We start from the raw sequence: 23,699 nt of genomic DNA, 5'->3' as shown, positions 1-23,699 counted from the left end.
AAAGGAAAGAAGGAAGTAAAGGTGCTTTTTACCTCCTACAGTCTTTCCTAAACTTGTACCATTGAAAAGAAGACGCGGGTTATCCTTAAGGTTGTGTATGAAGAAAACAGAGAATACCTAATATAAAATGTATCAGGAGCCAGACACATTCTGGTGATGTGTAAAACATTATTTGCAAATAATGGCTCTGAGCAACCTTATGTTGCTTCGAAAGCGTCCCTTCTCTAAGCATGGAGGTGGCACTCCAGATGTCCTTCCCAACCCAAATAATTACGCTTCTGTACCAATCCCCATAAATAATAAATAAATACCAATCCCCCTTTTTACAAACAAAAAGCCCCTTTCTATAGTCTCTCACACCTACGCATGGTAATTTCAACTGCGGATGAGCTATAAATAACCCCAGTGTGTATTTCAAAGAAAAGGTATAATCATCCTTAGCATAAAACCCAGCAGAAGCTCATTTACCTCTTTCCCTGGCTGCAGGGTTTGGGTTTTTTTTTTTTTTAACTTCAATAGGAAAATACAAAATTTCCCACTCGTTTCCAACTGCTCGCTGTGAGGCAGCCTCCCAGGGACACAGGTTTATCACAGGCTCAAAGGGTAATCTGAAATAGCAGCCCTTTGTAAAACTGCTGAGGAAGGGTGGGGAAGGAGCAAACCTGTGTTGTGAACTCCCTTCGTCTCCTCCCCCCACCGACCAAGTGCAAAACTGACTTGATGCCTTGGGTTTTTTTTCTGCCCTAAATAATGCAAGCAAAAAGGATTAAAAAAAAAATTTAACGTTAGTACTTGTTCATACACACACACACAGACTGGAGTGCTGATGGCTTTATGCAAGAATTAAGATCGTCTGAAGTGTACGTGTAATCAGAACCACACAAAGGTTAAAGAAACTGGAACAGAGATTATGTATTCTTTTCAAACCCACAGCTATGCACCGCTATCACGTTCACCTGGGAACGCCAGGTAACATGAGATAATATGCAAAAGTACCGACGGGATTTAACCATACAGCTTGATGTCAACCAGCACATTTAATAGCTTGCTTTTGACAGGAGCTCATCAGAAGTTCTGCATTTCTTGTTATCCTCTTTTCCTTTGAAACGCCAAGGAAGCAGCAGAACGCGGTTTTTCAATGAAGCATCAGGGACATGGGTACAAAACTGACAGCCTTCTGAAGCCCAGAGCACTTTTATTTAGGGATTTTATAACATTAGGGAGGAAACTTGACATCTAGCAGAGAGGATGCAAGCACAGGCCCTAACATGCTAACCAACACAGGTGAAGTCCCTTTTTTTTTTTCCAGAAGCAGACAAGAAATAGCATACAAGTATTCACATTAGCCCAGGATTCATGCACAGCTCATTCTTTATAACAAAAAATAAAATCCAAGCTGCAGTTAACTGAGCTACATAAGAAACCTATCTCAAGTTCTCTTTCCCCTCCACAAAAGCTTTATAATGCAAACTTCCAGACTACATGCACAGTTTGCTTAGGCAAGTTAACTCATGTGAGAGAAAAAAATAATGGAGTTTAACAACATTGGATAGGAGCTCAGGCTTCAAGGCTCTTTTTGTTTCTTTTGCCTTCAATGAGAAGTTGTGTAAAGAACAAAAACATTTTGTATTTCTTTAAAAGCTGTGGTTTAATCAGAACCATTCGCTCTTCATCTCAGACCCAAGTAATTCAGTTATACCAGTTCCCAATGCAGACCTATACCCTCTCAGCATTCCTCACAGGAAGAATTTGTGCGTTACAAACACAGCAAGTTAACATGAAGGAATTAGTGTATGCACCATAAACAACACCATACAGGAGCTAAACTCCATGATCATTATGGGTCCCTTCCAAGTCAGGGTATTCTATGCTCTTCTTTCAGTGATGGGATGCTTGACTCATCACAACCACTTTTTGGACTCTCTTTTACACTTCTACTCAACCAGAAAGCTGAGATGGAGGCAACCAATGTTTGCCAATACGGGCAGCCTGGTCTGGTGGTTGGCAACCCTGCACATAGCAGGGGGTTGAAACTCAATGATCATCGTGGTCTTTTTCAACCCAGGCCATTCTATGATTCTGTGATTCTATGAAGATATCAGGCAAAATATGACAATGACAGCTGAAAATTCATCAAAAAAGGTACACTGGTTTTCAAGCCAACAGCTCCTCAGTAAATGTCTGCTCCCACAGCAGATCAGTGCCCTCAAAACAGGAAACATGGAGTGAAGCTACCCAGAGGGGCAATCTCATAGACCTGCACCTTCTCTGAGACTCCACATCCAGGCAAAGTGTGGAGTTTGGAAACTCCTCTCTTTGTTTGCATTACTGGGAGGGAGAAACCTTGCAGAGTCACAGACTGAAGGGGAAAGGGATGCTGCCCTTTCTCAGCTGCAGCTCCTGAAGAAACAGGGACAGCAGCAGGAAGGAAAGGAGGAGATGAACAGCAAGATGTCTCTACAGGAGCACTAAAACGAACACAGAAGCATGTGTGTGCTCTCATGACCAACACAAAGTGCACACAGTGAGGGAAGAAGTCTGCCTGTTGGCTTGTGGTGAGCTTCACGGATGTCCTGAGCCTCTTCTGACACCGGGAGCTGGGAGGCTGCTGACCTCCCTCCTGCTCCCCAGCACTACAGCAGCTCACAAGACTACCAGCTGTCAGACCAAAGACAGCCAAATGGAGTTGCTAAATTTAAGCAGCCACACAACAGGACATAACTGACCAGAGCAGCATGACGGCCCTTTAGATCCACTTAATTCTCCACAGGCACGAAAGACCGAGGCAGATCTTCCCAGCACGAAGCTGTGCCAGAAGCTCAAAGCAACTCCAGCAGCACGGCCGGCTTCCTTCAGCAGGGACATCTCTAGCAGCCCTGCAACTGGCTGCAAGCATCCTCCGGCAGCTACCACTGAGGGGTTCATCCTCTTTCCCAGCCAGCAAAAGCACAGGGAGGCTCACTGGTAACTTGCAGCTCCTCAGCTCCAAAACCCTATTAAGGTTGCTTAGTGACAACAACGCAGAGCTCTCTCACACCATTTACAAGACCCAAACATTTAAAGGCAAGGAAATGAATGGTTCAGATCATCATAAATCTCACACTGCTCCTGTAATAAACAAATCAATTCTCATCAATTAGGAAGCCTTGCCGATTTCATTACAATAATCTTAAATGTCCCAGGAGCACAGACAGCAGTTATCGTGCCTTCAGCATCCAAGCACTGAAATATTTCCAAGCAAGAACATTAGTCAAATAGAAAAAAAATAATAATAATAATAGCTGAAGAAAAATTATTTGCTATTTCTTCATAATTGTGCAATAGATCAGGATAATTCCTACACGGTAAAACTTTTAAGTCAACCATGTTCTGACTTTGCATACAAAATTTCTATGGCCCACATCCAACAAGCACTTAAGCGCCAGCTTAATTTTAAGAAGTAATTAATCATGTAAAAGTGTACAGGACAACTGAAGTGTTTCAGCATCTGCTTAACTGTTTTACTAAAATAAATCTCTTATTGCATTTTAAATACCCTCTAATTCAGTGTTCTTACTTTTAGCATATCAGTGAAATCTGTCTTGGGTCAGCGTTAAGCTTGTTTGTAAATGCTGTATTTATCACAACACTAAGAAAGAATAGCACTTCTTTTTATTGTAACATGGGGGAGATAAGTTATGGATGCCACCCAGCTTGGCTACTATGCCATTGCTAGCAAACTGAGCATTGTAGCCTGAACTCAGCTTAACAGAGCTATTGTAACTGCACCATTATTCAGTAGCCTGGCCCTTGGTTTTTAAAGATTTGGGAGAATGCAACTTATGCTTTGAAGACAACATGAGGAAGGATAAAATGGTAATGTAAAAAGGTGGGGAATGCAAAGTTTAAAAGAAAAAACAAAAACACTCTTCCTTTAAGACAAGATCCAAGCATCAGCATAAAACTGAAAGAAGTGACCAAAGCTAGCCATGCTGTCAGCTGCTTTCTAACACCACATCCACCTGTATTAGAAATAACAATAGAGAACACCACATGGGAAAAACAAAACAAAACAAAACAATCTCAAAAAGAAATAATAATAGCCAAGCAGAACAAAATGCATTTCCTGTGGTTCCTCTGCTAGCATCACTCACGGTAAGCTCCTGAACTACCTTCACAAGACACTGAGTCATAGAATCATAGAATGGCCTGGGTTGAAAATGACCACAATGATCATCAAGTTTCAAAACCCCTGCTATGTGCAGGGTCGCCAAACACCAGACCAGGCTGCCCAGAGCCACATCCAGCCTGGCCTTGAATGCCTCCAGGGATGGAGCATCCATAACGTCCTTGGGCAACCTGGAGTCCTGCATTAATCACCCCTATCAGAAGAGAAAAAAAATCCAGAGCATCAAAACCACCACAGAAGCATGATCTTACAACCAAAATTCTGTATTCCAAGCTTCAATGAACTCACATATAAATACACAACACAATATTACCTTCCTGCTGAGCTTAGGTTTTGAAGCCCGCAGACTATACATGCTGTTTGTAGAACCCTTACCAGAAGGACAAGTTGGTCAGAGTTCAAAGAAAATGAAAGTAACATCATTAAAAAGAAAACCCTTGGCCCTTTGTAATGTTCCAGAGCAAGAGCGTTGGTCTAAGCTGCCTTTTATCGTCTTCAGCTAGTCAAGAGGATTTGATACTTCCCTTCAGATAAAGGCTCTGCGATAGCCAGACAAACTATTCTTTTGATCATTACTTCAATTACAAAATCACTGTCATTCTGTGTGTTCTGTTACACATACAAAGCTAAGCTGGATAGCCCAGCTAGTCATACAGTAGTCATACAGCAAGCACTGTAGCATCTTGGATCCTGATGTAGTTGCTGGAAACAAATCAAAACGTCCACAGATTATCTATATAGCCTCACATGGATAAAGATCCAGCTATAGAACACTCCTTTCTTGAGCTCCAGCATGACTGTGACATGCCTTCAGGCCTGCGTGCATGAAGCTCACCAGATAAGACACCTCAGAAGAGATTCCCAGTTGTCATTTGTTCTTGAAATAGTCTCTTCTTGTGGTTCTTAAAACCAGAAATTTCCTCCTAAATTGCAGAACGAGCTCAATGTGTTCCACCTGATCTTTTTGGCAGAAAGGCATTCCCTTGGAACAAAACACAAAACAAAATCAGAGCCTCTTATTATTAAAGATGGGAGCGTGATTATCTTGTCTTTCTTTTTCCCACATTCACAGTTCACTGTCTGTCTGAGGGGAAAAAAAAAAAAAGTGTAATTCGTGTTATTTTTCAACACAAAATTGCATTATTCCTCTGAAGAAAAACAAAGCAAACAAAAATCAAAAGCAACATTTTCTTTGAAGACCCGCCTGCAAATATCCACTGTAAAAAATCATTACAAGCTCCTCCTATCGGGTACTTCCCTAGCAATTTAAACTTTGCCAATACATGCATCACTAAAATGCCTTAGCAGATTTCATTTCAGTTTTATACAAACACGTGTCAGAATTTGGAGTGGTAATGACCACTCTGCCTTAAACGGTGCAACTCTTTCCAGGCTAATACAACTCCCTTCTATGTAGAGCACATTCAGTCCTTGTTAACTTCCCAGAACTACTGTGTCTCTGACTGAAATTTTCTATTAATGGACTCTTTTTTCAAAGAGTACATGGAGACGCATCAGGTAGGAAAAGCAAGAAATATTACACACCATTACATGCTAAAAATTATTTTGCTTCTCACAGATGTGCTCTAGAACCCTCACCCAGAGAAGCTGTGGGTGCCCCATCCCTGGAGGTGCTGAAGGCCAGGTTGGATGGGGCCCTGGGCAGCCTGAGCTGGTAGGTGGCACTGCCCATGGCAGGGAGTTGGGACTGGGTGGGCTTTAAGGTCCCTTCCAGCCCAACCATTCCGTGATTATACAAATATACACGTCCATATGTAAAACCCATAACTGATTCTGAACATATAACTTAGAAATGACGTTAAAGCCCCCACATAATATGAGGAGGGAATCAAATTTGCCAGGGATTTTACAACAGTTGTAAAAAACTGTTACAGTGAGGTGTCCCACCAACAGATATACAGAGCATACAGCAGGCAACTGGTTTAATTGTAGAATGAGAATTATGGAAAACATAATACTGCAGACAAATACCCCACAGCACACTTAAATCTTTTGAGTAGGCGTTGCCAGGTGCCAAGAAGTCAAGGATGATTGCTATGCACTGGGTCACTTCAGTTCTGCCCCACGCTGTATAAACACGACGACAGTTTAGCAACACTACTTCTGTTAATGCAGTTGCAAAATAAATTGCAAATTACAATGCATTCTGAAGCCGTGCAGATTCAGACAACCCTAATGCACATACAGAATCCAGATTAGGGTTACATTTGCTACCATGGCATTCTCGTGACAACTTCTAGTACATAAGTCATGTTTCCTTAATCAGAAAGAAATCAACCACGACTTAGCTGAGTAAATCAGCACCTACCAGATAATAAAAGCTAAATAAAGCAGATGACATTGCAGAGAATGACGTCCATGAAGTCTAGCACCAACACCAACAATAGCACATTATGTTTAGGGGAATTAACAAGCTATAGTAATCGAAGAGAAACGTATACCAGAAACAAACAGGAAGTGACTACTGGGATTTGGCACTGTGAAATGTCACCATATGGAAGAGTTTAGAAACTTTCTGAAGGCTCAGATCCTAAATGGTTGGTGTCATCCACTAAGACCAATAAAAACACTGTGGGACTTTAATTAATTCACTTTTATTACTCCACAATGATTTAAGATATCTAAAAAAATACATGTTGAGACGTCAGATAAGATAATTCTGGTAATAACTCTTGCAGTTTAGCTAAATAATACTACCACCTCCCCTAATTATAACACAGCCATAATTCAGAAAATCTCCCACAGTATAGTAATTCCATTATTTAAAAAGCAAACAAACAACACAAAACATTTGGGGTGAAGGGAGTGAAGCAAGCATTCTCCTTGATGTGTTACAGGTGTGTTTCTCTCAATAACTAAACCCCATTTTCTCGCATTTCCAAATTCATACTCCCTGCTCCTCAATGTCTGCTTCATCCAAAAACACGCACAGGTGAGATACCCAAGAGCAGATTGGAGAACAAAAGGCACATCCAACAGAGCTTTCCCATTAACGGCACATGGAGCCATTACAGTGGGAAGCCAGGTCAGCAATGAAAGTGCTATTTTCCATATCCACTTTCTAGCAGAGAGTACTCAAGACAAGAGCAGGAACTATCACCGTGCTCATCTAACTATTCTGCTTCCAAGCAGCCAGGCACCACTTCATCTATTTTCTCATGCTTGCACCCAAGATGAACAGGAAAAAAAACAACACTGTCAGTTCTAATCTGAGCCTTCCTTTCTCAACAGGTTCCAGCTATAAGGGACTAAAACAAGACCATCTTTGTGAGGAACGTACTTTGCACTACAGCAATTAACTTTAAAGAAAGTAGGACCCAGCTGATGACAGGCAGAGTTTTCATACTGCAGCCCCAAAGAAATGAAATCATCTGTTTTGTTTAAGAAAGGCACGAGCACTGACTGTTTTAACCAGAGTCTTTGAAAGTGAAGAAGCTGAATTTGATGCAGATGCAAGGAGAACTTTGCATGATTTAACTCCCCAGTACAGCACTGCTGGTACATCGCCATCATCATACACACTGCTTCGAAACTGAATACAGATTTCAAATATCCTCAGCAAAAATAAATAAATAAAACACATATATTCATAGAATCATAGAATGGCCTGGGTTGAAAAGGACCACGAAGATCATCGGGTTTCAACCCCCCTGCTATGTGCAGGGTCACCAACCACCAGACCAGGCTGCCCAGAGCCACATCCAGCCTGGCCTTTTCCAAAAAACAGTTTTACCAGGACACTTTTTACTTACTAGATTCTGAGGGCTCAGAGATAGGGAGAAACTGCCAGTAAACATCATCAAGTCAAGGATGGTTTCAACACTCTCCATTTGGGATTTCAGCCCTGAACCACTCAGACTTCACAGGGTACTTGCCACCTGTTTGTTCTGCTGCGTTTCCTCCGGGAACACATATGTGCTCCACAAATGCAACAGCTTCCAGGACAAGGATCAAAGATGCTGTCTTTAGTCTCGTAGAAGTGCTAAATAATTTCGGTCCTGGCTCCTCTACTGTGATGGCATCACCCTGTGAACAAGCGTGCAGCTTGAGTGAACAGCTCCTAGATACAGGAAAGGTGTTGTCCCGCTGAATACTGGTCTCCTCCTCAGATTTGCAGAAACTAGAGCGTGCTGATCTCCAGGTTTTATGTACCAGAGAAATAAGTAGTGGCTGTATTTCAGCACAAGACATGCCTTCCACATACTCTTAAAAACGTGAGAAATAAGTACGTGTAATTTACAAGTACATCAAGAATAAAAGTTACAGAGATGTTCAGCCCCATCACCCATCCACTTCAAGTATCAAAGTGCTGTGAAAGCAGTTCCACTGCACTCAGCCAAGCCATCCACAGAGGAAGTTACTACTCAATGTGAGTAAGCAAAACTGGACTACAGATTTCTAAGCGGAGCAGTGAGCATGTGATCAGCATAGCATAAAGAAGCAATGAACTTCAGTGTAATTACATCTTCCAGTGTAGTATTCTTTCCTTTCACTTTCCCATTCTGATTTTCACCCTTGGTCAAGTAATCAAGTGTTTGTACCTGGGAGGAAGGGAAGGGGGCTTAAAAAACACACTCTGAGCGCTACAGGTGTTAGAAATCAGCAAAACTGTGTTTATGCCAGGGAAAAGGTTTTGCTATTATACATACGTTTGCTAAATCTTATGATATAGACGCTACAGAATCCACCGCTGAAGGGTTCTGCCTGCAAAGAATCACCATATGGGAGCTTTCACAAATGATCAACTGTACCAAAACATCTAAAAATAACATCTTCCTTAAGTAAAATAAAAACAATTGCCAGCAGAGTCTTTTGGGTGCAGCTGTGTGCTAAGGCATCAACAGCACGCTGCTGAAATGGCTCGAGTAAGTATATAAGCAACCTCCAGAGAAAAACAGCACAGCGTTAAATGGCCCACGAACATCAATGATAAATGTAACGTACGTGTTTTGGGTCCTTCCAAAAGTCTATTCTTAGCTGTAAGACAAACCCCATCCACTTAATTAAAACCTTAGCTTACAAACACATTCACAGAGTAAGTGAAGCTTAACAAATCTAATTTGAATGAAAGGGACTGGCTGGGTGAAAGAGCAGCTCCCTGATGTTCCTTGCTCTCGTGGTTTCGTGTAACCACTGATCACCAACTACTACAACAGCAAACATGCAACACCCTCAAACTAAATGGGAGTTGTCAGTCTAAATACAGCTACTTTTAAATAATGCATCCTGAGTTATAAAATAAAGTGCTTCTGAATTATTGAACGCGGGTCTCATCTTTAACACAGATATATCACTTTTAATTAAATGGAAAGTTATTTATATTCTCAGTTGCATGTTACTGTAAATTGTGACAAGTAAAACAGTGTTTTATCACAGAATCATAGAATGGCCTGGGTTGAAAAAGACCCCAAAGATTAAGTTTCAACCCCCCTGCTATGTGCAGGGTCACCAACCACCAGACCAGGCTGCCCAGAGCCACATCCAGCCTGGCCTTGAATGCCTCCAGGGATGGGGCATCCACAGCCTCCTTGGGCAACCTGTTCCAGTGCGTCACCACCCTCTGGGTGAAAAACTTCCTTCCTAATATCTAACCTAAACCTCCCGTCTCAGTTTAAAACTGGGATGCAAACTAAGATAAGCAAAAGCATCACTTTCAGAGTTGCCTTGAAAGAAGACCACCTTGCCATTCATTTGCAGCCCTCAATATCCCATATCGGAATCCCAATATCCCATATCCCATAACGCTGGGTAAGAACTCACCGGGACCCCATGCCCACAAAACTGTCCCAACAGAACAGAATCCCCACATTTCCTTCACACAAGCATCAGCCGCTAGGACAGCGAAGCCTTGTGCACACCTAGCACCAGCAGAGATGACACAGCACCCATCCCTGCCTTTCTGAAGATGGCCACAGAGGAGTGATGTTAAAGCTGGAAGTTTGTAGGCGACTTACAGCGCAGCGTAACAGCAGTTAGGCCCGGCTGGAGGGTTATACTAGCAGGTAACATAAGCCACAACTTCAAAGTTACATTTAGCAACAAAAGGCAGTGACAACTGCTGCTCAGGAAGGCTTTTGGAGAAAATGGCTTAGCACCTTATACGTAAGTGGGATAATGCCAACGCTGAGCAACGGACGCTTCTGGCTGAGAGGCACTTTGGCTGTAGTGTGTGGAGCTGAAGGGATGAAGAGCACAAACCCACACAAACGCACGAGCAGATCCACACTAACTTTGCTAGGCAAAGGGAATAACACGTGAGGCATGGTGCAGAACCCGAGCCCTACGTGCCATCTGCCTGAGGATGACCTCAGCCGGGTTTTGTGCATCCATGGAACTTGGACCGTGTTTTGCAAGGGATTACGGGATCCCTCTGCTTGGGTTACGCCTCGGTAGTAGAAAAGCAACCTCAAACACGTGCTCGCCGAAGTGAATTTCACAGGAGAAACCGTGATGCAAACGCACCATCCATCACGAAGTTAAGCCAGCGATCCCACCGGGGCGGCTCCGCAGCCCGAGCCGGCGGAAAAAAGCGCTGCCCCGAAACTTTGACAGCCGCTTTACAGACCCGCAGCCACCGGCGGGGCCGCACAGCTCCCCGCGGGGCTCCTCGGGGCCGGGGCAGGAGGAGCGAGCGGGGCCGGGCGGGATGCGGCTGAGGAAGAGGAGCAGAGGGAGGCTGCTTCCCCCACACCCAGGACGCGGGCAGGGCAGGGCGGCTGCCGGCTACGGGCAGGCGGCTTCCCCTCCGGCCCCGCCGCCCCGGGGGGCTTCCTGCCAGCGGGGACAGATGTGGACGCAGCAGCTGGCCGGGAGGAGGGGAAGGGAGGAAGGAAGAGGCACGGCTGCCTCCCCTCAGCCGGGGGGCAGCGGGATGCGGCCGCGGGCCGCGCCGTCGGGCGCCGGGGTGCGGAGGAGGCGACGGGCTCCGGTCCCCTCGCCCCTTACCTTGCTGCGGATCTGGCCCGAGGTGGACACTTTCCGGATGAGTTTCTGGGGGCCCTCGTGCTCCCCTTCGCTGTCCGACGACTCGTCCGCCGCCGCCGCCGGGTGCTGGGGCTGCTGCTGGGGCTGCTGCTGGATCCCGGCGCCGCTCATCCCCGCCTCGGCCCCGGCCATCTTCCCGGACTCCTGCCGAGAGAGAGCACACGAGCCCGGCTCAGCCCGGGCAGCCGCTGCCGCTCCCCTCCCCGGGGAGGAGGGAGGAGGCGGCCGGGAGGGTGGGGAAAGGGGCGGCGCGGGGGGGAGGGACGGAGCCGAGGAAGAGCCGGGCCCCGCTGGTGGGGCCGACCGCTTGGCCGCCATCTTCCGCCGCCCCCTCCGACGGCCCGGCCCGCCGGCAGCCGCTCCCGGCTCGGAACGGGCCGGGGCGGGCAGGTCCGGCCCCCGAGCCCTCACGGCCGCGGGGAGCGCCGAGCGCGGCTAAAGATGCAGCGGGCGGGCGGGCGGGCGGGCGGGCGGCGAGAGCTGAGGGGCCGGGCGGGCGGCGCCCCCAGGGACGCGGAGGGGAACGGGCCCCAACCCAGGCGCAGCCACGCGTGGGCACTGTCCAGGGGGCTCAGCCCAGCGGCCTGGCACGGGGAGTGGGGCACCTGTGCAGGTGCGGTGGGGAGGTGTGCGGCTGTGCTCCGTGTGTCACAGGCGTCCGGCACTGAAAAGCAAGAAGGCAGCGTGCCTAACGGGATGCAGCGACTCGGAACGGGCCGTGGTTGTTCTCTCACATCCGTTTGATTTTGGTATTATTTTGCTCGCAGTTGTGGTCTCCACATAAGAGTGGTCCTCTGGAGCGGGGAGAAAAGGGTGGCTTCTCCCTTCTCAAGGCAGATCTGGCAGCTCCCAGGATCTCGAAATGTCACCACATGTTCTGAATTGTGGGGCTCTGAAACGACTGCGGCTTTGCGTGTAGTCAGTGTTCCAAATAAGCACTCGGTCTCAGCAATACCAAATAAAACACGCGGGTCCCAACTGCATGGAGCGGATTAGAGATGAGAAAGCAGGCAATACTTGCGGCTTCTCTGTTCCCGCAGTTCTATTTATATTGCTCGAAAGGGAACTGCCATCTCTCAATGAGCTAATACAAGTGCCGCGGTACCTAAATACGGAGCAGCAAATGAGAAACAAAAGCGAAACCGTAACACAGAACCCATCCTATGTTGCCAACGCCGTGCCGTGAGCTGGATTTCGTACGTTGGAATATCCCTCTTCCTTCATTGGGACTTTCATCTGTAGTAGGTGAAATGAAAGATCCACGTGAAGCCACGCAGGTGTTGTATCCTATGTAGGTGTCACCAAATCAGGTGCTTCTGTGAGGTTCCGCTGCCCTTCTCTATGTAGGATCGCTTCTTTTAAGGTATGTTTTAAAGGAATTGTGAGTACCTCATGTTTCTTATTACAGTAATAACCGGGCCTAAGTCCTGCCGCCGGTACCGCACCTGAAAGTAGATGAGGTTCTCACGTAGTTCCTTCTCCTCACTCTTCTCATTCTTCCCCTGAGAGAGCTCTTCTTTCTCAAAAACATGAGATAAAACTGGGGCAAGGGCAAGCGTGCGAAGAATTCACTTCGGACACAGATAAGAAGAAAGGGTGAGAGAGGAGCTTAGAGACACTTAGTCACCCCAGCTGCCTTCCTTCCTCTTCCTCCTCTCCAGCAACTTCAGAACAGCAGATTACCCCAGAACATGGCTTGCTCACTGCAACTAGCAGAGCCTTCTGAAGGTGAATGACAACTGAACACTGCAACTAGGTGACAAGACGGTGTGCTAATTAATGCTAATGCAGTCTGCGTAGGGCTGGGACTGCGATTTGAGGAACGCTGGGTGCTGATGGAATACAACGCTCACTGACTCCATTTAATTCCACTGAATTAAGCAGCACTTAGATGAACAACACTATTACTGTTAAATTTGCTCCCATGCTAAAAAAGCATTCAAAATATCGGTACATGTGACAGCTGTGTCTCCACCACATGACCATCCTGTGCAAAGCTGAGTGCAAAATTGTTTACAAGCAGGCGTTTCACCCACCTTCCAGAATTAAGGTGAAAAGGAGAGACATTATCCGTAATTTGGGATGAATATCTTTGAATTTAGGGAGGTCACAAAGTTGGCTCAATTGGTGACCTGAAGTTTGCACCATCAGGAGATTTTGTTTTTAAGAAGCATAAAATGTAACTTGTTTGCTGCACGTCTCCTTAGGTATCTGCATAGACAGCTCAGGTTTCCTTCACTACACTGCATTTCAAATGCATAAAAGCTGTTAAATGAACGTCTGTAGGTGAAATGGGCAATGCAAATGGGCAGTAAAGATGGCTCTCCAGCTTCTGTTTGCATTCTGAGCTTAACTATGAGCCCTAGCTCCTGCACAGTGCATCATGCAAAGAAGGGTGTCATCCATCCCCACGTGGACATCCCCGTTGCCACCCTCCTCTCCACTGGTTGCCAAAACCCAAAAACCACTGAATCACAGAATGGCTTCGGTTGGAAGGGACTTTAAAGGCCATCCAGTTCCAGTGACAAGGGGAGGGCACGGGGTGCCTGTCACTCTGTCTTAAGTCTCTTCCACTTTGTCTCGATGAACTTCAGAACTGAAGCACTGGAAACGCTCTCTCTTCTCACTTAAGGTGGAGAGTTCGGTGGGAACAACCAAACTCAGCAAATAACAGAAATGCCCCACAAGCACAGTCTGAGGTGAATACGGCATCTACAAAGTACACAGCTGTAAAATCGTAGGGGCTGAAATCCGCCACCAACTAAAGTTTTCAGTGCTCCTCAAAACAGAGAAAACCAAGCGAGTTTGGTGTTAACACCAGCCAAGCACTGAGCTGTATAAAGTACCTGAGTTATTCATTTGCACTCGTGTAGAAAGTTGTTATACGTATTTTCCATGCACAAAGAAAGTTTTAAAGCTCTCAGAGCTCCCACTTGTTCTGTTTTTCAAAGGACTTAATACAAGCTCATGACCCAGCTCCGGTCTTTACCCAGGTAAAGCTGCCTGAGGTGTCCCTGGGACTCTCCTTGGATGAGGACTGCTGGCTGACTCCATCACTGCATCTTACCCGAGTGACTGATGCCAGGCTCAATGTGAGAAGCACCATATAGCAGATTTCATCTTGGGGAACACAGGTATGGATGCTGTGGTATGAGTGGCACCACTGAAATCCTCCAGACTTCTACAAGCTCTGAGTCAGGCTCCCGAAGAGCACATGATACGTGCTTGAATTGTGTCTTTCATCTCACATACTCAATTTCACACTTCTTAATAATCCCCTTAAATTTCCTTACTTACAGGAAGCTGGTGAAGAGAGGAAAGAAAGGTTGGCACTGAAAGAGAGATTCTCAGCTGACACAAAACAGCCCCACTGACATCATTCGTGTCATGGCAGTTGATATCAGCTGATGATCTGCCCTTTATATTCAAAGAATTCCAAAGTGGTGGCTAAATATGGGCACTGTAAGAATCTCTCCACCAAACAGCTTCCAGTGCTGATAATGGAATACGCATCACTAAAAAGCATATGCGATGTACCAAAAACCCAAATACACACTCCAGCTGCTCTGGAGATTACGGTTTATAATGCAGATTAACGCATCATTTGATTCCAGGAACAGAAATGATTCCAGCTCTAATATTGATTCCCACCATAATAGGCGTATTTACCTCTTTTTTTTTCTCTCTAGGTCACTTTGGCATCTGTAAGCTGGAGGATAATAAGTTTTTTTTTTCTCCACCTCAAAAGGTGAAGGTGAGGCTGGGGTCCCATATGAGATGTGGAAGTAGGGGATAGGACTTTGTAGCCTAGACTGTGTGGGTCTGGAGTGCAGTGCCCCTGAATGTCCCTACGAAGAGCAGAGGATGAACCTGATGCTTTCTGTCACTTCTGTTTGGCTCCTACTGAAGTGGGAAGATGTTCTTCTCCATTCAACAGTGAGCTGGGAATTAAGGTCAGGACTTTATAGATACCCTAAATTTTGCATGGATGAGCTCAACCCTGGCATAGCCAAGGAGAAGCTGTGGCTCCATGTGATGTCAGCCAGTTGTTCCCCAGAACAGCCATAGGAACAGCACTCCTAACCAACACCTGACCTCTCGCAGAGGTAATCACTGTGCACACACTCCAAGCCTGCAATGGTTTCCCTCACCCCGTTGCTCCTTTTCTACATCAAGAGAGAGAAGGAAAGTTCTGGGCACATTTTTCCTACCCCATGCAGTTCCTCGCCTAAATCTCCCTTTGTCCCCATTTCAAGACAAAGCTCACACCGAAGAAAGTGGTCGATATGATCTATACGAAGAAGAACGATGCGGTTCTGCCTCAAAGATGCTGTGTTTTACCAGCAGGTTACCAGGTAAGACGACTGAGTGCTTGGACTGAAATTGGAGGCTTGTAAAAGGAAATGAGCGCAGTGGTTAACCTTAAAACTGCATTCATGTGTGTACCCTGAACAAATGCAGCTACGGAACGATAAACATGACCCAAATCCTCTCCTTTATCGGGGGAGGGGGTGGCTGAGGGGTTGGGGAAAGAAAGGAAGTGCTCTGTCTGTGTTTATCTGCACCCAGAAGGGAGCAGGCTGGGGTGCTCCAGCCATACGGAGGGGCTGCCATCCATCTGCCTCCCGACTTTCGGCTGAGTTTTGGCTGACGGCAGCCAACGTGAATGTCACTGTTCAGCAGGGCAACGCGTTCAGGGCAATGGGATTCGCTGCTTTCCTCCCACGGCATTTTCATCTCTCCAGGCAAAACGTAGGGTCTGCCTTTGTGCGCTGCTGTGGATGTCAGCTCCATGTTGCTGGAACGCATCGCGTCCAGCTGTGCTCCCTATCACAGCTGCATCTCCGGCCACAGCTTCAGCGGCTGAGGACCGCAGAGGGCGGCAAAGGGGGCTGTTCAACCAGAAAACGAGGTCGGCCAAACTGTGTTTGGGAGGGCACGGGGTTGCAAAGCCCAATAGGGTGGCCGTGGGTCACCGCTGGTATCTCCAGGGAGATTCCTGGGAGTGTTCAGACTGGGACAGGCAAAGCGCGGCTCTCCCACTCCGCTGTTAGAAAGTGCCTTTAGAAACAGAACCGGGGGCTGGACCCGTGCAGGCTGGCAAACAAAAAGGCACAGCCACCTAAAGGGAAGCGTGGCCGTGTTACGGGTGCGTGATTCCATCGCCCCGCAGAGTTCACGGCCAGGGACAGCCCAGTCCTGACCTCTCGGGCAGCCCGAGACCTCCCGAAGCGGCGACCCGGGGGCTATTAATAACCCTCCCCGCCCGCCGTGCGTGTGCGTGTGTTTGCACAATGGAGAAAAGCCCAACGGCGGGACGCCGACAGGGGAAATCTGATGTTATCGCCGGCGGAGGATGCCGGTGACACGATTTCCTTCGCTGGGAGGAGGGTCTCCGAGCGGCTTCGGCACACCGAAGCGGCAGCCTCCTCGGGGAACCCCCTCTGGAGGCACCCGTCCCCCCCGCTCCCTGCGGCCACCCCAACCCCGGCTCGGCTCCGCCGTAGGGAGAGCTGGGGGCGATTCCCAGCCCGGCTGCGGAAATTAAATAGGAACAAATAACAATAGGAAGAGTGTATCTCCCTGGAAGAACATCTCTCTCGTTCGCTGGACGCGGTGCTACGGAGGAGCTCCGTACCCCCATCCCGCTCCGCTCCTCCCGGCAAAGTTGGCCACGGGGCTCCGGGTGCCGCTCAGGGCAGGACGCCCAACTCCGGCTCCGGGGACGCGCCGCGGTTTGACAGCCCGATCCGCACCGCGGGGAGCAGGAAGGAACGGAGGAAATGCCCGCGCTCGGCGAGGCACGCATGTACCTACCAGCTCCTCCCAGGCGGGGCTGCGGCCGCTGTAGGACGGCTCCCCGTGCTCCTCCATCGCCCGACCTTCGGCCCACGGAGCCGAGCGCGTTCCGCCGCCGCCTCCTTCTCTCCCTCCCTCTCTCCGCCGCTCGGGCGCGTAGCGCTTCCCCACGCCGCTCTTCCTTCCCTCCACCCCCCCCACCCCCCCCGCCGCTCCTCCCTTTTCTCCCCCGGCCCCCTCCGGGCCCCCTCCTCCCTCCCCGCCCGGCCCCTCTCCCTCCCCCGGCTCCCGGGGGTCCTCTCGGGCGCGGCGCGGAGCGGCCCCCCCTCAGCCCGGCACCGCGCCCCTTTCCCCGGGCCGCGCCGCGGATTACGCGCAAATCGCCTCGGCCTTAAGCCTGTTTGCGGCCGCTCGGGCTGTCGGGGAGCGCCCGGGGCGTGCGGGCGGCCCTTCACGCCGCCTCCCCGCTGCCCCGGACCGGACGGGCCCGAAGACCTCCGGCCATCATCGGGGGCGGCGGGCTCCGAGCTCGGCGCCCTCTGCCCTCTCAGGAGGGGCCTGAGGGGATGAGAACATAGGGGGCAGCCCTACTGAGCAGCCCATTGCCCCCGCTGGAGGATCTGGGCTCAGCAGCTGGTCCCACGTGTAGGACGAGCACTGCGACGTGAGCTGGGACGTGGTCCCTGGCTGGGATATGGGCCCTGCGTTAAAGGCAGACCCGAGATGGACACCGTGCACATCCATTTCTGGGGCCACCACGCCTTAAGGAGCAGCACGTTGCCCTCCACCAAGCCTTTTATTAACACACACAGTGTTTACTTGGAGGCTTCTCAGTTTACGAGTTACCAGCGTACCCTTGAACACCAGCCAGCGTCTCACATGGCTCTTCAAGCAGATCTCGTATCTCCTACAAACTCAACACTTTCACTGATTTGTTTTTTTCCCTTGCTGTACCACCTTAGGATATGTGGAAGAGCAGAATTTCAGAGGAGCTAGGAAATGAAGCTTCATCAACGTGTGAAGCCACATTGTCCTTTTCTCCAGTGTTTCTCTGTTACTTGCCTGCCCTTTTGAGTTCGCGGTTGCCAGGTTTGGTCACAGAAAGTAATCTCTGGTAAGTGCAAACATCAGGAAAGCAGTTGGAATTCACAAGAACGGAAGAAAGGAAACTGTATTTCTCATATTTAAAGATGTATTCATTTTAGGCTTTCATACAGAGCACTGGGATACTGCAAACTGAGGATAGTTCACAAAAAGTAGCATTTCTACTATTGCCTCTCCTGCCCTCCCACTCAATAAAAAGGTGAAGCACCTTCTGTATTTTACTAAGCCTACAGAATATCTTACTGAGTTAAAGTGGTGCACCACTAACTCAAGCCCAAAGAAATATGGCAGTGGTGGAGCTCATCGGGGGACTGAAATTGCTGCCTCTCTTCCAGCAGTAGAATAAGGAACTGTTTTTGTTGACTGTGAGTTTATGAGTGGTCTGTTGATGAACTGCTTTTGTCGTAGGGCTGTAACCTCAGAAGGGAGCAAACCAGATGACTGACAGCAGGTTACTTTTTTGATGATGGTGAGAAATTGTGCACAATTGTCCGAGGATGTTTGATCTCCTTCCCTTTACTCCCAGGTGAGAGATGCTGTTAAGGAATGCCATCCTACAAAGGGCTATAGACTAAGAATTGGTGTCAGAGTCATATTAGCTCCTCTACTTACCACATGATGCACTGGAGGATCACACATGATGGCTGTTTGTACCCTTTGACATCATCCAACCTCTTTAGCCATGGCCATGCTTTGTGGCAGAAGTGGTCTGCTATTAAATATTTGTCATCCTTGCACCTTGCTGAACCACAAAAACCAAAAACAAGAAACAAGACTCTCTAAGCTACTTCTTCAGCTCCAGCCCTATTCATATTCTACTTCCTTGAAGTTTGAATGGGTTCTTGGTGTCCCTTTAGCCCCACTTTTGATTTCATATGCCCTAAATCTTACAGCTGTGACTAGATAGATAGACAATTTTGTTCACCTCATTTCATCCCCTGGAGTTCAAAACTTGGCTTCCATTAGTGAAAAGCTAGTATAGGCCCCCAAAGACTACAACAACCTACTTAAGCTTAAGGTATGTTTCAAGGTCATGTTGGATAAGGAGGAAAGAAGTCAGCTCCTACTAGCTAATGAAAACTGCAATGTCGTTTCAGATCAGGCCTGCTAGTTTGGGCTCCAAAATGCCAAATTTGTTTTTTTCCACTTTTTGTTGTTGTTGTTGTTGTTCAGGGGATGGATTCAAACCTGCTGACAGTCCTGCCTTTAATGATTTCCCCTCATGGGAGCTTTGCTCACCGTGTCTGAGAGCCCCATTTTACAGAGCCCAAGGTCTGTGCGCTGCTTGACAGAACTAATTGAAAATCACAGGCCAAGTACTTCTCCGAAAAATGTAATTCTGTCAAAGCAGACATGGAATTTGAGGACAGGGGCCAAAACCACAGGATTTTTTTTTTTTTTTTTTTTTTTATTTATTTTTAGGGGCATGCTGCTGTGTTTTCAGAGGCGCAAGGGAACTTAGGTTGAGGAGGTGCTGCTCGCTAAATTAAACCATGGCACCTGTCCCCTGGAGGAAGGGGGTGGTGGTTTGGGAGGAGACCCTCCCAGAGGTCTACGGATGGACCAAATGGTATTAATCTCCTTTTCCAACCTTAACAATTCTGTAAGTCCATCATTCAGAGAGCAGTCTTCACAGCTGGCCTGGGAGCAGGAAGTGAGCCTATAGCTGGTCTGCCAGACTGCATCAAAACATCTCCAACACAGCCTGGGGGCTTGTTTCATTTCATCCTGTTTTTTTGACTCCGTTCCAAGTTGTGTTTTTGTGTGTTGTTTTTATTTTCTTTCCCTTCAAGTTTTTCCACTTAGTCTAGACATTTGGGTTTGAATTTCTCAGTAGTCCGCTGTATATGCTGCGTTCAAAGATGTCTCATATCCTTCTGTCTCTTCTGTTCCCTGCCCTTAATGACTCAGTGAGAACTGGATCAACAAAGTGAACGCTTCATTATTGACATTTTTTTTACATGAAACGCGTTGAAAATAGTAACACATGCCTGCCTTCTCTAAGCAAAATATTTTGGCTGTGTTGGACACGCTGAAACATACAGATTTTGAAATCAATACAAATGTTTTGTTTAGACACTCACAAGAAAACCCCCATCTCTTGAAGTATTTCCATTCTTTGTGGGAAAAAAAAAAAAAAAATCCTTTCCATTGAAGAACTTGCCATTTTCTTTCCCTAAATTGAGGCAGAAAGACCTTAAAACAATGATTTTGTTCATGTTTTTTTTTTCTGCATATTTTCGCCAGCATTGCCTTTAGCGTGTACCATATAAAGAATATATGCTAATGTTCATCAACTGATGCTAGCATCAGATTTCCTTCTTTTCTTGGCACATAATACACACGCCTACTTTGAGTAAATTCTTCAAGGAAATGTTGCTCATTCTCCTCATAGTAGATATGCCAGTTGGATTCTTTTCTGTTAAGTAATTTTGGATACCATCCAAAGGTAAGGTTTGATCAACGTGGCAACTGGGTAGTTCCTGCCAGACAGATAGGTGGTAACAACCCACAGGAAATGTATTACAAGCAGAGAAAAACGCACTCAGTTTTCAACCCTTCGGATAGAGCCAAAGAAACGCCATGGGTTAAGAAACACATTTAAAACTAAAGGTATGTTTTATTATTGGCAAAATCCTGATACCTGTCTTGAAGCCCACTCCTTTCTCTTTGTGAGGGTGTTCAGACAAAATGTTGTAGAAGTTCTGGATTTCTCCCACTTCACAGTGTCTGTTGCTTGGGAATATTTCGTGCAAGGAACCTGAGAAAATGCCTTCGCCCACACTTTCTTCACAGACTTTCTCCACCCTGTGCTTTTTCTTGTCATTATTATTCCTCTTGTTACAGTAATTGCTGCTTCTGTGTGTATCTGTACGAGACAGGACGCTTTTAAACAGTTCCCCAGTGTTTTCAGTGTCACAAGGTAGAAGTTATTTATGCAGCTGACAGGAATGTGTCTATTGCCTTAGGGAAGGGCTGCAGGAAGCAAGAAATCGCAGTCAGAAGAGAGCCCTGTCCTCAGAAAAGCATTTTAGTGACGGACCAGCAGAGGTATGGAGGGACAATCCACCTGCCACTTCATTGCATTTCTCTCATCTTATTTCCCCTTCTAAGTATTTTTTCTCAGATATTAGCATCTCCTACTTGCTTTGTTTTTCTATTGTCTTTATTCAGAGATATCTAGCAGGAGGTTGATGTGTTTCTCATTCAGTACTGTCAGGTGCATTGGGAAGAGTGTTAACAGCAGGTTACGTGTTTATGGCCTCAAGTTGTGCCGGGAGAGATTCAGGTTGGATATTAGGAAAAATTTCTTCTCCAAAGGTGTGGTCAGATGCTGAAATGGGCTGCCCAGAGGGGTGGTGGAGTCACCTTCCCTGGAGGTGTTCAAAAAGGATTTAGATGTTGTACTGAGGGACTTGATTTAGTGGGGAAATATTGGTCGTAGGTGGACAGTTAGACTGGATGATCTTGGAGGTCTTTTCCATCCTTGGTGATTCGATGATTCTGTGATTCAAGAGAGACAATCCTTCCCCTCTAGTCAGCACTGTTAAGGATGCACTTGGAGTTCTGGGTCCATCCAGTTATGGGCCCCTCAGTACGAGAAATACCTGGACATACTGAAGTGTCCAAGAAAGGGAAACCAAAATGGCAAATGCTAGAAGCACTTCTGCTATGAGGAGGGGCTGAGAGAGCCACGGCTGCTCGGCTGGAGAAGAGGACACTCAGGTGGACCTCATCAATGCCCATAAATACCTGAAGGGAAGGTGCCAAGAGGCTGCAGCCAGGCTCTGTCAGTGGTGCCTGGTGCCAGGACCAGAGGCCATGGGCACAAACTGAAGCACAGGAGGTTCCCTCTGAACACCAGGAGCCCTTCTGTGCTGTGCAGTGACGGAGCACTGGCACAGGCTGCCCAGAAGCTGTGGGGTCTTCTCCTTGGGGATCTCCCAGAGCCGCCTGGACGTGGCCCTGGGCACCCTGCTCTGGGTGTCCCTGCTCGGGCAGGGGCTGGAGCAGAGGGACCCAGAGGTCCTGACAGCCTCAGCCGTGTTGTGGTTCTGTGACTCTGTAATCCCACCCTTTTGACTCCCTGAAAATCAGCAGATAAAAACATTAAAGCGTGGACAGCTGCAGATGGTGATTTCTTCAACTGCCACTGACGTGCACTAATTACTCTACTTGTGCCCCTGTTTGTGGACATGGATAGCTTAACCGAAGTGAGGAGAATCACTCGTGTCCGTATTAATACATCCACTTGAAGATACTGTTGAACCTGATTCAAGGTTTTCCACAAATGATTTCATAAAAATACCACTGGAAAGAGTAACGAGAAGTCATTCGCTCCAGCCTTGTAGCCAAGGCAGCTCCGATTGCATCTGTACCATCCTGAAGTGGTACTGCCTGTTCAAACCCTCACGGCTGAGAGTTTCTGTCCCTCTAGAGAATGTAATCAGTGAACAGCTTAAATCTGCAGGGCTGAAATTTTCATCTCATTCCTGTGAATACAGAAAAGGGTCCATTCCCTGCCTCTTTACTAATAATTTTGTGAGCATTTTGAGGCTACTGTGACACATTTCTACCCTGGAGTAAACCACCCCCATTCCCATCTTGTCACTGACCTCCCAATGTACACTTCCAAAGCTGACACCTGTGTCTCGCTTGACTTGAGAGTCTCATGGGATCATTATCCAGCTCAGCCCTCCCCTTTAATCACTTAAGCCTGGGTGGGCCCGCAGGTGTAATGACCACGAATCAGTATCAAAAGCAAATTGATGTACGTGGTGAGTAGCCTATCTACTGGTCTCTTCCATCATCATAGAAAGAAGTTGGGTTAGTTTGACTTTATTTGTCCTTCAAGAAGTTTGTTGTTCCTCTCCATGTTATAAGTACTCACAAACGTTTTCTTTTCATGCTGAAGTTTATTTAATGGATCAGTAATTCCTCAGTTCTTTCTTTTGCTCCTTCTTTTTTTTAAGTTTCACTTCACAATACAAGAACAACCTGAAAGGAGGTTGTAGCAAGGTGGGAGGCGGCCTCTTCTCCCAGGTAACAGCAATAGGACGAGAGGTAATGTTTTTGGGTTGCACCAGTGGAAGTTCAGGTTGGGTATTAGGAAGAATTTCTTCTCAGAAATAGTGATGAGGCATTGAAACAGGCTGCACAGGGATGTGGTGCAGTCACTGTCCATGGAGGTGTTCAAGAACTGTGTGGATGTGGCAGTGAGGGACGTGGTTAATGGGCATGGTGGGGATGGGCTGATGATTGGACTAGGTGATATTAGTGATCTTCTCCAACCTTAATGATTCTAGGGTTCTGTTCTATTCTGTTCTATTCTTAGAGCTGATTAAACACAAGCGGTATCTTCTCGTCATCTCTACCAATGAGCCCATCCCCACAAGCAAGGTTTTGCATTTGTGATTACAGAGTTTGGGAAGCCTGGCACAAATGTCAACATTTCCTTCTGTCCGTTCATTCAGACTCTGCAGATGCAACTTTCTGATAAACATTTATTCTAAACGAAAGAGAAAACAGAAACAAATAGCAAATCATACAAGTTAACAGAGGTGATACTTTAAAGTCACATCTAAATTAATAGAGAATTATATTGCTTCTGAAACATTCAGAG

The 23,699-nt window shown here is 47.2% G+C and overlaps 1 protein-coding gene and 2 long non-coding RNA genes across 5 annotated transcripts in view; 2 read left to right on the top strand and 1 right to left on the bottom strand.

The window, feature by feature from the left end:
* DGKH (diacylglycerol kinase eta) overlaps window positions 1-17,171 on the bottom strand; it is a 172,343-nt gene extending 155,172 nt beyond the window's left edge. For 2 of the 3 annotated variants that reach the window (XM_004938670.5, XM_004938671.5), the window contains exon 1: window positions 11,135-11,503. In XM_004938670.5, coding sequence (XP_004938727.2) covers window positions 11,135-11,491 — 357 coding nt within the window. In that variant the 5' untranslated portion in view covers window positions 11,492-11,503. Of the gene's footprint in view, window positions 1-11,134; window positions 11,504-16,990 lie in introns of those variants that run through there. The other variant, XM_001232790.6, reaches the window with a different exon arrangement.
* On the top strand, window positions 11,654-15,649 carry LOC112531562. Its single transcript, XR_005843719.1, has 2 exons — window positions 11,654-14,307; window positions 14,863-15,649. It is a non-coding gene; the product is annotated as an uncharacterized LOC112531562 (long non-coding RNA).
* A 92-nt stretch (window positions 17,172-17,263) lies between the features above and the next one.
* On the top strand, window positions 17,264-23,289 carry LOC112531561. The gene is made up of 3 exons (XR_005843709.1): window positions 17,264-18,086; window positions 18,485-18,602; window positions 19,499-23,289. It is a non-coding gene; the product is annotated as an uncharacterized LOC112531561 (long non-coding RNA).
* The last annotated feature ends 410 nt before the right edge of the window (window positions 23,290-23,699 follow it).

This window comes from Gallus gallus, chromosome 1, assembly GCF_016699485.2.
Source record: "Gallus gallus isolate bGalGal1 chromosome 1, bGalGal1.mat.broiler.GRCg7b, whole genome shotgun sequence".
NCBI classification, from domain to species: domain Eukaryota; kingdom Metazoa; phylum Chordata; class Aves; order Galliformes; family Phasianidae; genus Gallus; species Gallus gallus.
The sequence above is the reverse complement of the archived record's forward strand: the minus strand, read 5'-3'. Positions and strand labels throughout refer to the sequence as shown.